At 40.5% G+C, this 15,326-nt stretch overlaps 1 protein-coding gene across 3 annotated transcripts in view; it reads right to left on the bottom strand.

Annotated features, from left to right (window-relative positions):
* The window catches only part of DPYD (dihydropyrimidine dehydrogenase), a 1,270,977-nt gene that overhangs the window by 747,023 nt on the left and 508,628 nt on the right, over window positions 1-15,326 (bottom strand). For all 3 annotated transcript variants that reach the window (XM_033915764.1, XM_033915766.1, XM_033915765.1), the window contains one exon: window positions 6,787-6,874. In XM_033915764.1, the coding sequence (XP_033771655.1) occupies window positions 6,787-6,874 (88 nt within the window). The remainder of the gene's footprint in view (window positions 1-6,786; window positions 6,875-15,326) is intronic.

The raw sequence follows: 15,326 nt of genomic DNA, 5'->3' as shown, positions 1-15,326 counted from the left end.
CAGACAGGTCTAAGGATAGGGGCAAACTTTGGCCCAAATTAAAATATTGTCAACATAACAGTAAACAGTGAGTCCTAAAGAGTGTATGAGATGAATCAGAGGACTGATACAAATATTGAGCAAGAGGGGAGAAAGAGCAGAGCCTTGTTAGACCCCACAGTTTAAAGGGAAAACACTGCTACTGTAGACACCTCCCGCCCCTTAACAATGAAACTTCTATTAGAAAAAAAGGAAGATAGCTAATCAAGTGCCATGTCTCTGATGCCAATGTCAAATAACCTACTTAGAAGGATACTGTGGTTGACTAGGTCGAAGGAACAGTAAGGTCCAGATAGACTGTTAAATATATAGATCCAGAATCTAAAAAATCTCTATCACAGCTGTCAGGATTGTTTCTGTACTGTGTTCCCATTCTTTAGCTAGCAATCCCCCCCCTCCTTATTGTCTCTTATTATTATTATTTGGGATAGACAGTTTCCCAAGAGGTATTTTCCATAGAAAAATATTTAATAATTGTATTTGTTTTAAAATAATGATTAATAGTCCATCCATCAACTGTTTTAGATGGGTTACAATTAACATATGATGGGCAGACTAGATGGGCCATTTGGTCTTTAGCTGCCATCATGTTTCTATGTTTCTATGAAATAATTTAAATACCAAAACACATCATCACAAAGCATAAAACAGTACAAATACATTTTCCCTTAATGGATAGAAAAATGGACTTTTATTCTACCATTTCAGTATTCACCTTCCTAATTTCCTTCTTATGCAAAGAGAAAAAAAAAATGAGACGGATACTGAATTATTTGGTGGTCTGAATGTAATGAATTAATAGTCTTTACTCAAATCCTAGTGGACAACGATCCACATGATAAAAACTATGATAACTGGCACTAATTAACATCTTTATTGACAGTTTCAGGAGAGAAGTACAAGATTAAATGGGCCTCGCCATATATTGAATTGCCCTGTCACCCCTAAAGTGGTCCCTTCAGAACAGAGCTATAAGTTGGTATAGCAATGTCAGCCAGACACTTCAACTTTTCTTAAAAGAATAACATATTCAAGGGGCTGTCAATCTGGTATTGTTTCTGAGCAATAAAGTCATGCCAAAATCAGAAATGACATATCAAATATATAACATGAGCTGATATTTTGACATAGTTTCCACTGTATCAAGTATTGCAAACTGTATGCCAGTCAGTACTGATACTGTCCATCAGTTGCATGATTTTAACAGTTGTGGTTTTCCATTGAGAGAAATTAATATTTCTGAATGTGTATCAGTGATTCTAGATACAGTAGCAATGGCTACAGTAAATGGCATACCTGTACTTCTAATTACTCATGTCAATGTATATCAGCTTAACCAATGCATTTTAAATAACCAGCTCAATGATTCGAGTAACATAAACAAACTTCACATTAACATGTAAAAGAGAGAATGAATGCTTATAGAAAAATGATTTTAACCAGCTATTCTTAGTAAAATGCACTTTGTGACAACACATACCCCTTTGTTACCAAATGACTACCTCTTCTTTGTTCTAATTGATAAACTTAGCTTTCCTCTTTATTTACACACATTCTCTTCTTTCATTTGCTTCCTCATATAACTCAGTTATACATTGTTCAAAGAGAGGCCCAAATAATACAAAATCAAACTGTAACCAGGCAAATTTTAATAATCTTCAAGATCAATGGAATTGTGTGAATTTTCCCAGATCAACTGAGATAATGGTGGTTATTCTAGAAGCTCTAGTCTTGTTTTGGATGTCTGAAAGTTGACATTTAGATGTTTACATCGCATGGGCTTCCATACAATTATATAAAGTCAGGATATGGTCGTCAAACACTGTATTATGTCCACATGGAAAGGGGTGTGTGATCTGGGCCTACTATGGCTAGGACTAAGAAGGAGCCAAAATTTAGATGTCCAACTTCAACCACACCAAGGGCAAGAGATGTCCAGGTCAAAAAGGATGGCTGTTATTTAGACCTGGTATGTCTAGATTACAGAAAGGTGTTCTGTCTACTGGAGGGATGTGTTTGGGACTTGATATACTGTCTTAACTGGAGGTTAACATTATTTTATTTATTTATATACCATTCAGGTATTCAAGCATTTTTCCCTATCTGTTCTACCTAATGTACCTGGGGCAATGGGGGGATTAAGGCCCAAATTCTGTAACCGGCGCCTAATGTTAGGCACCTATTTTGGAGGTGCCTAACTAGATAGGTGCTTATCTAAATGGAATAACAAGCTCAATTAAGCTTTTGAATCAACACTAATAGAAACGTAGGCGCCTATCAAGAAAGAGTGATTCTGTAACAAGGCGCCTCTAAAAATTTAGGTGGCCTTCAAAAAATAGGCGCTTAGCATTTTAGGTGTGGGCATGGCTACGTGTGAGGTGCCTTGTTACAGAATCGCTGCTCTTAAACGTACTTAAGCATTCGCATGGGCGCCTAGGTTTTAGTTCTGCTTAGAGCTGGCCTATTTATTGGGTGCCTCCAAAATAGGTGCCGCTCAGCATGATTCACTAAACAGCACCTGATTTTACTTGAATCACACTGAACGGTGCCTATATCAGCGCCTAACTTTAGGGTGCGTCTTATAGAATTTGCCCCTAAGTGACTTGCCCAGGGTCACAAGGAGCAACATAGGAACCCAGAACCTCAGGGTGTGAGGCTGTGGCTCTAACCACTGTGCCGCAGAGGAAGCAGCTGATACCTTGGGAGAGCATCTGATAGAGCCCTTTACAAAGTGAGCAAAAATTGTAGAAAGCTGCACTCACAGCTATGTGTATGGGTGGGGGTGGGGGGGAGAGGGAGATAAATATGTCTTTTTCCACTGCTTTTATCTTTCTAAAATCAATGTTTTCTCTGTATGTGGAGGAACTGTTATGTGCAGTCTTGCATCTGTTTTACAAAAGGCTCTATGTTTGTCCTTGCCTAGATGTGTGGATTCCCCTTTCCACATACTATCTGAAATTTGCCTGTTTTTAAATAATACAGTATATTGCATAATGCATTTTAGCCAGATATATGCATGACATAAGGGTGTGAAATTTGCATGTAGCAGATAGTATCACAATGATATGGCTGACTTAAGACCAGGTAGAAAAAGAAAAATCTAAAATATATTAGGGGGGGGAAAGAACAACAGATCATTTGGCCCAGCCAGTCTGCCCATTTGTATCTCTTCACTGTGATGTCTGTCACAGGTCTGATCTGTGGCTTTGGCTCCCTTCTCCTGCCAATAAAAATCTTGATCTGTTGCTGTCTCCCTTCCTCTGCCAATAAATATCCTTTCAATTCATTCTACGCATAAAGAAGGCTTCTAAAATCTCTACTATAAATTTCATCCAGGTATCCACTGGGACATGCAATATAGGCAGTGGAATGAGGTGAGCCATGGCCCAACCAATATTTTAACCAATGTAACATCAGAAATAAGAGAGCTTGGGACAGGAATGGAGAATGGTTTATTTGGACTCTCCATCCAATAAGATATTTCACTGCCACTGTATACAGGAATTTTTTTTTTTTTTTGGCATCATTTTTCTTTTCAGTTTGTTAGCATTTTTTTTTTCATTTTGTATAGTTTATGGTTTTAATGGAATAAGGTATGTTTAGTGCATGCCTGTTAGACTCACCTTCCTTATTTTATTTATTCAATTTTCTATACCATTCTCCCCAGGGAGCTCAGAACGGGTTACATGAATTTATTCAGGTACCTAAGCATTTTTCCCAGTCCCATTTTTTCCCATTTTTCCAATCTATCTAAAGTACCTAGGGCAATGGGGGATGAAGTGACTTGCCCAGGGTCATAAGGAGCAGTGTGGGTGCTTCCTTCCCTACTGCAAAGTAAAAGGTGTAGTTACTAAGCTGCTGCAGAACTGACAATTTTATAGAAGCAATTTTAATGTGCCAGTCATTAAACTGCATTACCTCAATACCTCAGTGTAGTTACTAGAGCAGTATATTTCATTTTGCATTACTGAAACTTGCAAAATCTCATAGTTCTAGCCACAGCAACAACAAATATAGCAGGAACTAAATCAGACCTGCTAGCTGTCCAAGGGCTAGTGCCTGAAATATAAATCCATTCATCTCTAGCTGAGCCCTGTGGCACCTACAAGAGGTCTCCTTGATGGGTAGGCACTAAAGTGATCCCTAAATGCTCCCACCTCATCAGGACATGGCCCAGCATTGAATACAATCACGTGACTCTATTGTTGATGAGATTTCATTGGTTGTCTGTGAGATTCAGAATTCCATGTAAGATGTTTTGTTTAGCACACAAATCATTATAGGACCATCAGTCCTCCTATCTAATTTGGTAGACAGTGCTATGTATACACACCAAAGAAGTGCTTAAGATTGCTATAAGACTAAAAGTTTTGCCTGTCACATATTTCCAAAAGCACACTGGGCTTCATGAAGAGAGAGGGATTTATTCTGACTTGTTCCAAGTCTTGGGAAATTCGAGGACAACTTAAGTATAAAAAAAATAAATTAAGATTCTACTAAAATCATTTTTTTTTTCAGGCAGGCTTTTGATCTATGACTATTCAGTGAATAGATATCTGTCTTTTATCCTTTAGCATGCTATCTTAGAATGTAAGTTGAGTGATTCTGTTCTTGGTTGGTTGTTTAGGTCTTTCCTATGATTAGATGCAGTTTTTTATATTTTCTGTAAATATTATGTATTTTTAGAATTGTAAACCACTCTGGTCTGATGAAAGTGAGTGGTATATCAAGCTTTTAAATAAACATACTGCATTCATGGTAGATTAATAACTCTCTGATGCAATGTCTTCCATATGGAGCTTTTCATAGTTAATTGAGACTGATTCTTCTTTTTAGAGGCAGTTAACGAATGCCAAGACACCGGAGATGAGATTCCTTCTGAAGTAGAATAGCTTCAAAACACTGGCAACTGGCTTAGACTACAGCAACTCGCTACTCTCAGGCCTTCCACTTATCCATCTCGATCCCCACCAATCTGTCCAGAATTTGACTGCACGACTCATATTCCAGGAGAGCCGCTTTACTCAAATTACTCCTCTCCTAAAGTCACTTCATTGGCTTCCCATCCATTTACAAATGCAATTCAAACTCCACTTACTGACTTACTAATGCACTCACTCAGCTACCCCTCACTATCTCCCTTCACTTATCTCCCCTTAAGATCCTCCCCATGAGCTATGCTCAGCTGGTAAGTCCCTCCTATCCGTGCCCTTCTCTTCAACTGCGAACTCCAGACTCCATCCCTTCTGCCTTGCTGCACCATATTCTTGGAACAGTGGTGGTCTCCGTCTCTGGCAGTATTCAAGGCCCATTTAAAAGCTTTACTTGAGACTCTCCACATATTAGTTTTTCCACGAATTCCCCACCATAGGACACTCAGGGACCCCTGAAGAAGACTTTTTGTTGAAACAGAGACCCTGTTTGGTCCTGCGCCCTTAGTGGACTTTATGGTTTTTATGTGGATCATTTTATTTTTATGTGGATGATTCTATTGTACCTTTGGAACTTTTATTTTCCTACTAAAGTCCATTTAAGGAACATCGTCACTCCACAGTGCTTTTTTGGTTTCTCATGGATTTTCTTCACTGTGGATATTTTGGCGTCATTTTTCTTTGGTTTCGGTTTAAAATGTAGAGTGCTGCATATGCCTTTCAGTGCTATATAAGTGATAAATAGTAGTAGTAGTAGTAATGTGAGTGAGGGTAAAGATTGACTTAGAACTATGAGGGACTTGATCTGAAGGGTTTTGCAGCAGCACATATTTGTCTGATATATTAAGATAAATACAGTAGAAAATGCTACTATGATTTGTATTGGGTGAATCCATAAGAATTATTGCACCATATTCTGGAGATTAAACACAATTTAGTACTAGAGAAAGGCAAAGGGAATGAGACTCGTATAGCCACTTTTTCTGTGTGGTTTATACAATCAAAAGCAGTTTACGTATTTTAGACAGGTACTTGTTTTGAACCTGGGGCAATGAAGTGTTAAGTGGCTTGCCCAGAGTCCCTAACCACTAGGCCAACTCAGAGTTAAAAGTTACAGCGGGAATCATATGTTGTCTATTGAAAAGACCACAAGTCCTACTGTGTGATAAAATATCTTTGCTTTACTGATGGTCCCTTTCTCCAAGTCAATCTCATTTTGAGCGTCAGAGATACTGTATAGGCCACGGAACACTGGGAGCAGCGATATATTGAAACACTTACCAGGGAAGAGTGTGGCACAGTGGTTAAAGCTGCTCCTTGCGACCCTGGGCAAGTCACTTAATCCCCTCATTGCCCCAGGTACACTATTGTGAGCCCGCCAGGACAGACAGGGAAAAATGCTTGAGTACCTGAATAAATTCATGTAAACCATTCTGAGCTCCCCTGGGAGAACCGTATAGAAAATTGAGTAAATAAATAAATTATGGATATTAAAGTTTTAGGTTTTGCCATACAGTATTTTGAGCTCTGTCATAGTAATTCAAATCAAACACACTGTTGTAAGATTTAGCAAGAAAATATTATAATCTACGCTTCTGCAGAAATAGGTGTAGTGATTTGCTAAAAGTCACAGTGACCAGTGAAAGGAATCAAATTGGTGCCTCCAGGTTTTACAGCTCTGTGCTCTACTTGGCTAAATTACCAGTCTCTATACTTTGATTACATAGGCACAGAATAGTAGAAAAAAAAAAAAAACCTTGGTGAATCAGGTTCCTAATGAAAGAAAATGTGATATCTCAGAACATAATACTCCTACCTATCCCAATAAAGACTGCTTTATATCCTTCTTCTTTCAAGGTGCTGATAGTCATTCCGTTCACTCCGAGACCTTTGCCATCAATTACCTGAAACAAAGAAAGAAAACTCCATTGGCAATTTGTTCCTTTGCTAATAATGACAGAATTAAACATGAGGGTGACAAAACAACAAATGCCTGGACCTCAGAAATTGCTAGCAGCGAGATGAAGAAATTCATTAAAAATGATTCTGCCAGTAATAAGATCTGCCTAGCAGTGAGAGGGCTGCCAATAAACCCATCCAGGTAAGCTAGCAGTACTAGTTTATATACACGCTGTTTCTATTGTATGGAAAAACATGATTGGAAATTCAGCAATCCAAATCAACTGTAGCAATGACTGATGCTGTACCATTCCAGCCCCTTGTAGGCGGTATGCAGTTTCCTGACTATATTAACCTGTGTAAAATTAAGTATAGTATAAGATTTAATTGCTGCTGTCCATTTATAAATATAGGGAGTACAATTTTCAAACGTTCCAGTGACCCCCAAATTTATACACATGCCTTAATTCTTTAGCAAGCCCAACCGGCAATGATAATTGGCAAACAATACATATTTGACCCTAATTGGCACAAATTAGAAGTTACATGCACAACTTGGTAGGCACATTCTATAAAGTGCCGTGTGTTAGTTTTAAGGCGCAAATCTGAAAAAGGGGCATGGTCAGGAGAAGAGCATGAGCGGATTGTGAGCATTCCTAGAACTTATATGCATTCTTATAGATTATGCCTAATGCACACTAGAGAGCTGCACGGGGACGGGGACGACGGGGATGTCTGATAAGGGTCACGGGGATCCTGAGGGGGTTCCGATGCACTCGAGCCTCGAGGCTCGTCTTCTTTTCCCTACCTGCCCTGCTGCAGCACACAGCCGACCGGAAGTCTTCCACGATGTCAGCGCTGATGTCGGAGGGAGGGCTTAAGCAAAGCCCTCCCTCCCTCCGACGTCAGCTCATGCTCTTCTTCTGACCACGCCCATTTTTCAGATTTTAGCTTTAAAACTAACACACAGCACTTTATAGAATGTGCCTACCAAGTTGTGCATGTAACTTCTAATTTGTTCCACGATGTCAGTGCTGACGTAGGAGGGAGGGCTTAAGCAAAGCCCTCCCTCCCTCCAATGTCATTGCTGATATCGAGAAGACTTCCGGTCGGTTGTGTGCTGCGGCAGGGCAGGTAGGGAAAAGAAGACCAACCGAGCTTTCCAAAAAACAGGGTCTTTGGACTATGAAGACTCTAAAGTGCTGTTGTTTAACAATTACTCCGTGCAAGTGGCTGCAAACTGATGTCACCGTTCTGCACGATCTTCACAACCGAGGCCTCCAATTCACACAGGTGTTCCCGGTGAAGCTGCGTGTGTGGCAGGATGGCAGGGCGATTACCCTTGCCAAGGTGAAGGAAGCCAGGGCAGTTATGGAGCGGCTTCCTGCCCAATTTACTGCTTTTGCAAGACCCTGTGCGGCCTGATGGACGACTTCTGTCTTTCCTGGAATGGCATGGACCTTTCCAGGGACGCCTCACTGGGCACAGGGTTTTGGCCCTAGGGTTTGATCTTTGGCATCCCTGTTCCTGCCTGGGCCCCATGTTTGCTGTGGCCTGCTGGGGCTCCTACTGTCCTGACCCCTGTGCACCTGCATTTGCCTAGACTGTATGCAGTTGGCTGGAGGACTCTGCAGGGGGCCGGGAGGCCTTCACTCTGTGAGAACTCCAATCTGCTTTGGCTATCGGCTCTCTGCCTGTGGCCCAATTTGACTGGGGTCTTGCTGGGCTCTCCAGTTTGGTTTTGCAGTTGTGTTCTTGGATGGGATGCAGAAATGTGTTGTTTTTTTGGCTGGGGAGGAGGTCCTCTCTGGGTGGGCTGGGGAAGTGCATATGAGATTGTATGCTGGGGGAGGCATGCTCTGGGGGAGGGGGGGAGTATGGCTATGGTATGTCTGGTGTAGGGGGGTAAGTCCTGTGTATGTTTGTGGGATGTGTGGGGAGGGTGGGTGTGGGAGTGGGATGAGGTAACGGGGGCATTGTGATTGGTAGCATATACTCAATTTGCGGTGGAGTTTAGCTGGGCATCCAGATAGTCTGTGGTTATGGCTGATTTGAAAGTGACTACGCTTAATGTGGATGGAGTCAAGTCTCCCATTAAGCGTTCACGGATATTGACTCATCTCAGGAAGCTGGGTACTGATATAGCATATTTGTAAGAGACCCGCCTTTCTCAGATCGAGCATGCCAAGCTGCTGAGGGGTTGGGTGGGGGAAGTCTACTCTTTTATCTTCAGTGGGAGGCAAAGGGGTGTTGCCATTTTAATGCATAAGAGATTGCCGTTTACTCTACATCAGTGGTCGGCAAACCACGGCTCACGAACCGCATGCGGCTCTTTATCCACTTGAGTGCAGCTCGCGACTCAGCTTCAACCGCCGGTCCACAGAAATTTTCTGCCGGTCCACAGGGCCAGCACCTCCATCGGGCCCAAGAGATTGTTCAGTAGCCGCCGGTCTTCAGTGCGATAAATGCGGCATCTTTGGGCTGGCTCCTTGAGTGTTGCAGTGTACAAAGCCATGGGAAAAGGCTTCTACCTGCGGCCTGTGCCTGACACGGAAGCCTTCTCTCTGACATCGCAAAGTCAGAGGGAAGGCTTCCAGATGAGGTGTGGGACGCGTGCGAGGAGCCGCTTCCCACAGCTTTGTTCAATGCAGCACTCAGGGAGCCAGCCCGAAGACCCTGCGTTGATCGCACCATGGACCAGCCTGAAGCTAACATCGGGGAGCAGGCCAGAAAGCAAGACACATGGAGGGAGAGAGACAACAACGGTAGAGGAAATGCTTTTATTTAGTGATTTTGCATCTGCTGTCTGTTCAGGAAGAAATGCATTTGTTTGGTTTTCTCTGGGGCAACGTTGTACTGCTTGAAGAGTCTTGCATCTTAGGGTTTGTTTGAATATTAGTACTTTTAGTTTTTGGTCTTGCATTTACATGGGGTTATCTGTTTTCTGGTAGAAATGAATGTTGAAAAGCATACAGTGAATGTGCACATGGGTGGAGCATAAATTCTGGCACCCAAAGTTCTATCACTTATATAGAATCTGGTGATATGTGAGGGAGGGGAGTGTCTTCAGGACAGAAAGAGCTACATTGGGAGTGCATTTCCATCTTATTAGCTATACTTTTCAGCTTATTAGCTTGAGCAAAAAGTACTAAAGATGATTCAGGAAATGTGCATATTTGAAAGGTTGTGATCATCCTAGTACAACCTTCTAAGAACAAGCACACACTGCAGATTCTTAGCTTGTAGATATCCTTACAAAACAGAGGGGCAGACTTTTTTTTTATTACACAGGACCAATACATCAATACCTGTTTTGTGCAGGTAAATGGGATTTTCTTATGATGATTACCACTAATACATTTGTGTTGAAAGTCTTCATTAAATATTTAGAAAGGATCAAGTGAATTATTGGTGACAATGAAAGGTTTCTACAGTCAAGTAAAACCAATATCTCACAGGCATATTCATTATAATAATTTGCATGTTACATCTGAATCCTGTCATCGGCTATGTGGTATTTAATTGCTTATCCACTGTGCTGTTTCAGTTGATTTTATGGCGTTTCAGATTTTCTTCTTCAATTAAAAAGCCCCTAATTGAGACATTTGTCATAAGGCAACCCATATCTTGGGGGTCCAAAGACTACTAATCATAATTTTTTCTACATTTCAACATCTTTGTACTAGCTGCAAGGATGAAGATATACAGCTCTTCCTCCGTATTTGCAGGGGTAAGGTGCAGAGCCGGCCCGCAAATAGGGAAAAATTGTGAATAATTTTTGGGGCCGCCTCCCTCCTGCATCCCCAGACCTTACCTAGTGGTCTAGCAGTGATGTGGGGCAGGATCAATTGTCCTACACTTCTACCCCGTGCAGTACCGTCATCAAAATGGTTGCCATGAGTTCCCGTTGTAGCCTTGAGACTACAATGGGAATTCACAGCAGCCATTTTGATGGTGGCTCTACACAGGGCAGGAGTGTAGGATGATCAGTCCTGACCCGCATCGCTGCTAGACTACCAGGTAAGGTACGGGGAGGCAAATGGCACATTGATGCTGTAAAAATGTGTTGTATGGTGATTTTTTTAAAAAAAATTTGAACTCTTCCTAAAAAAATATTGTAAACATTAATTTAATGGTTTTAGACCCTTGCATTCATGTAGCCTTATCAAATAATTTCATAATTCCTTTACATAAATAATTAATTTTTGATATTTCCCTCAGTTCCCTTTGGAGCTAGGTTCAAGTTTATGATATATTTTTACCATTCATATTTATTTTTATCCATTGTTCGGCCATTATCCTGGACCCCCGAGGAAGGCTTTTTCAGCTGAAACACGGACCACGTTAGGTCTGCATCAATATTATTGTGGATGAGTTTGTCTTTTACAATTTGCAATAAGCAATTTTCCACAGAATCTTTTTCTTTTGGATCTTCCTTGCTCACTGTGAAATAGCTGGTTTTTTGTTGTGTGCCATAGAAGATACATAACAATTCTATAGAATCCAGGGGTATGTGCAAAACTCTTAAAATCTGCCACACTCATAACTGTACCACATGATCCCATGGACTCCCACCTCATCAAAAATTTGATTTTCTGATTGTTGTTTTTTCTCTATCTCCGTGACATGATTATATCTTCTCTTGCTACAGATATTATCCCATTATAATGGAAATCAGCATTCATTCAGATCAAATTAAAGGATACCACAAAAAGTAAACAGATGTCACCAACTATAGACCTAGAGCCAGTTTACATTTCCTTTCTAGATTAATGGAAAGTGCGGCAGTTGAACAAATAATAACATTCATTATTCAAACATCCTACGTCTGAATCAAGATGACTTTAGAGCACATCATAATACAGAGACTCCCTTATTACAAAAGTCATACAACCAAATGTATACCAAATCAAAACCATAATTCTCATGACCCCGGATTCATCATCAGCTTTTGATGTGGTTAATCATTATCTATTGCCCAACAGATTTTAATACAATATGCATCACAGGATCAGCCCATGTGTTGTTCCTACATGTAAATATGATCTCTTTCAAACTAGAATTGATCTTTTTAAATTGAAGCGAAACCTACAAATCAAACATTTTTTTTTGCAAAAGATGACATTATAATGAGCAATACGGACATCTCCATTATGAAAAATAAATCTAAATGGGTCCCCAATACTCAATGTGATCCCCTCATTAACACATTCTATGAATGTGTTTTGCGGGACATAGAAGATCTTGAAAAGAAAAAACAAAGTAGAGGATATAATCATAATCTTGACAATACAGAATTTCATGCTATTACCAAATTAAGGAATAATCATCAGATCGTCATTAAACCTGCCGACAAAGGAGAGGGGATCGTCATTCTTAATCGTGAAGATTATATTAAAGAAATACTCCGACAAGTTAATGACTTAGAATTTTACATTCCCCTAGAAAATGACCCAACTACAAGATTACATACGGAGATTAAAGAACTAATTATTGTATTGTATTGTATTTATCAAGCAGGTATTTTGGCATCAAAAGAAAAGACGTTTTACCTAAGATACACAAATCTTTGGAAAATCCACCCGGTAGACCAATCATATCGGGCAATGGATCTATACTGGAACCCCTTTCAGACTTTGTTGACTACTTTCTCAGACCCTTCATCCCCAAAATAGATTCATACGTTCGGGACTCTGCACACATGATATCTATATTAGAGAATTTTGATGGTGACCCTGCAGAATTCATCTTGGTTACTCTTGATATTGAATCTTTATACACCAATATTCCTCAAATGTCCGCTATTCAAATTATAGAGCAAACACTTCAACAAAGGACGACAGAATTATGCATCCCCAACAGATTCATTATCACTTTGGCCACTCTTGCATTAATAGAAAACTATTTTTGTTTTGAAGGACAGTTTTATCTATAAACAAAAGGAATAGCGATGGGGTCATCTATGGCCCCAGACATCGCCAACCTTTAAGTAGCACATTTTGAGAACAATTTTCTAATGGATCATCCATTTAAAGAAGAAGTGCGTCTCTATAAGAGATATATCGATGATATATTCATTCTCTGGTAAGGAAATATCAATAAATTACAAGATTTTCTCGTTTGGCTCAACTCTTGTGATCCAAATCTAAAATTCAAAATGGAATATGATCTTCAAACCATTCCCTTTCTGGACATTAAGATCTACAAAGACCGCTACAGCTTTAAAACAACTATCTATAGGAAACTTACAGACAAAAATACTTATCTCCATTTTTCCAGCTTTCATCAAACCCATTTAAAAGATAATCTTCCATATAGTCAATTTTTAAGATTAAAACGTTTATGTTCTGAACCTTCAGATTTTGAAAAACAACCAATTACACTAGCAAATCGTTTCACACAAAGGGGATACCCATCCAGGACAATTCATCAGGGATATCAGAGGTCTAAATTATCTCATCGTGAAGACCTACTAGACACCGGAAATAAAATCAAGAAATCTCCAGACCTGGTATATACTATGCAGTTTTCCTATCATTCTATAGAAATTTGCAACATTATATTTTGTAGCCACCACTGTAGCCCCGACCAGGGCTCTACAGCATTCCTAGTGGTTACATCAAAAATAGCACAACAGCGTGTGACCCGAAATGGAGTCACCCTGCAGAACTGGACTTTAGACAGGAACCACAAATCAAAGCTGCAACAATTGTAGTTCATCGAAAAATAATTCAATTTTATTCCTTCCTTCATAAAGGTAAGTAGTTCATTAATGCAGCTGAAAAATTGTCAGAACTCCAAACAGCAGCAAAACACAAAATGCCAAAAGAAGCAAGCAAATAAACAGCACCAAAATAAAGTCCAAACTTGCTCTCAGTGTTAATTTAGTCCCAACTGCACCTGAGGATTCAGCTCTCCTCAGTTAGCACTGTCTGCTCCCAAGCAGATAGTTTCTCCAACAAAAATAAAGTTCATGGCACTTGTTCACCAAACCATAGTGCCCAAAGTTAAAATAAAGCCTCTGGCAGACTCAGTCCACTGCCAGGAAAGGAGAGTGTCACAGGTTTTGCAAAATATAGGCCTCAAGACAGGCTTTCAAAATTCCCTCCCTGGGTGTTAGCAAAACCTCTCCCCATAATTCACACTCCTAGCTTTGCAAAAAAACAAAATAGTCCAAACAGTTAAGTGAAAAACCAAAACTCACTGTTTGTAGCTTGAGGCCCAGCCAACCTGCTTGGCCTCAGGAAAGTCAGGAGCACACTCTGCAAAACTTTCTTGACAATCCATGGGTTGTTCCTCGTCTGAAACAGGCAGCTCCTCAGCTTGTCCGGCTTCTAATAGCTCCATGAGAATGGGTTTGTTGCTCCTGCTTGGCCCAGGGGACTCCCTAGGGAAAAAAGGTTTAAACCTTCTCCCTAGCTGGCCTCCCTGTCTGCTCTCCACTGCTGGTTTAAGTACTCTGGGGCAACGCCCTATTCTAGGTGAGTCAGCAGTGTTCCTGGGGCCTCTTGGGCTCCCCCGGTGGTGACTAGGGGATAGATCACCTAACTCCTCCTCAGCCAATTCAGTCTCCCTCTGGTGGTCAATGGAGATACTGTCAGACTCAGGAACTGGAAGGACCTTGGAATTTCCTTTCCTGGTTTTCATTTTTACTTTTCCCCCTTCCCTAACTGGGACCTTGGCAGGCCTCGTGTCTGACTGGTCACAATTTAAACACTGGCACATTTTGTCTCTACATAAATGCTTCAAGACCATCAAGCCAATTGTCGTATTCACTAGGATTAGAAATCTGAGGGATAAACTAGTACCTTCCACACTCCCACAGATTAAAACTATGCCAGCAGCATACCACGGACATCGCCCATGTGGAAAGTGCTCTGTATGTCAACACTTCATGCACATGCAGGTCTTCATACATCCCAGGATAGGCAAACAAAGATTCTTAAATTTTGACAGTGACTGTAATACAGAACAAGTCATTTACATTATAAAATGCCCATGCAATCTTTTGTACGTGGGCAAAACCACGTACAAAAGCAGTCAAAAATTGTGATTATAAATTACAGTATATGAAAATATTAGGTGTATTTACAGATGAGAAATTGGCCTATTACTCACACATATCTATGATAGAAGAGAATGACACGGGAACAAATTTGTCCCCATCCCCGCATGAACTCAATTTCCCCATCCCATCTCCACACGTTTTGTCACTCTCCCTATCTCTGCCTCATTCCTGTAAGCTCTGCCTTAACCATACAAGCCTCTAACACTTATGATTCAAAAGTATTTGAGGTTTGCACAGATGAGGACAGAGCTTGCAGGAATTAGGAAGGTACACTACTCGTATCCTTATCCACTGATAATAATAATAATAAATTTATTCTTATATACCGCCAAAGCCATAGAAGTTTGAGGCAGTTTACAATAAGAAGAGCTGGACAATCAGCGAAAATA

The sequence above is a fragment of the Geotrypetes seraphini genome, chromosome 12 (assembly GCF_902459505.1).
Source record: "Geotrypetes seraphini chromosome 12, aGeoSer1.1, whole genome shotgun sequence".
Taxonomy (NCBI): domain Eukaryota; kingdom Metazoa; phylum Chordata; class Amphibia; order Gymnophiona; family Dermophiidae; genus Geotrypetes; species Geotrypetes seraphini.
Note: the sequence above shows the minus strand (reverse complement) of the source record. Positions and strands in the feature narration are given on the sequence as shown.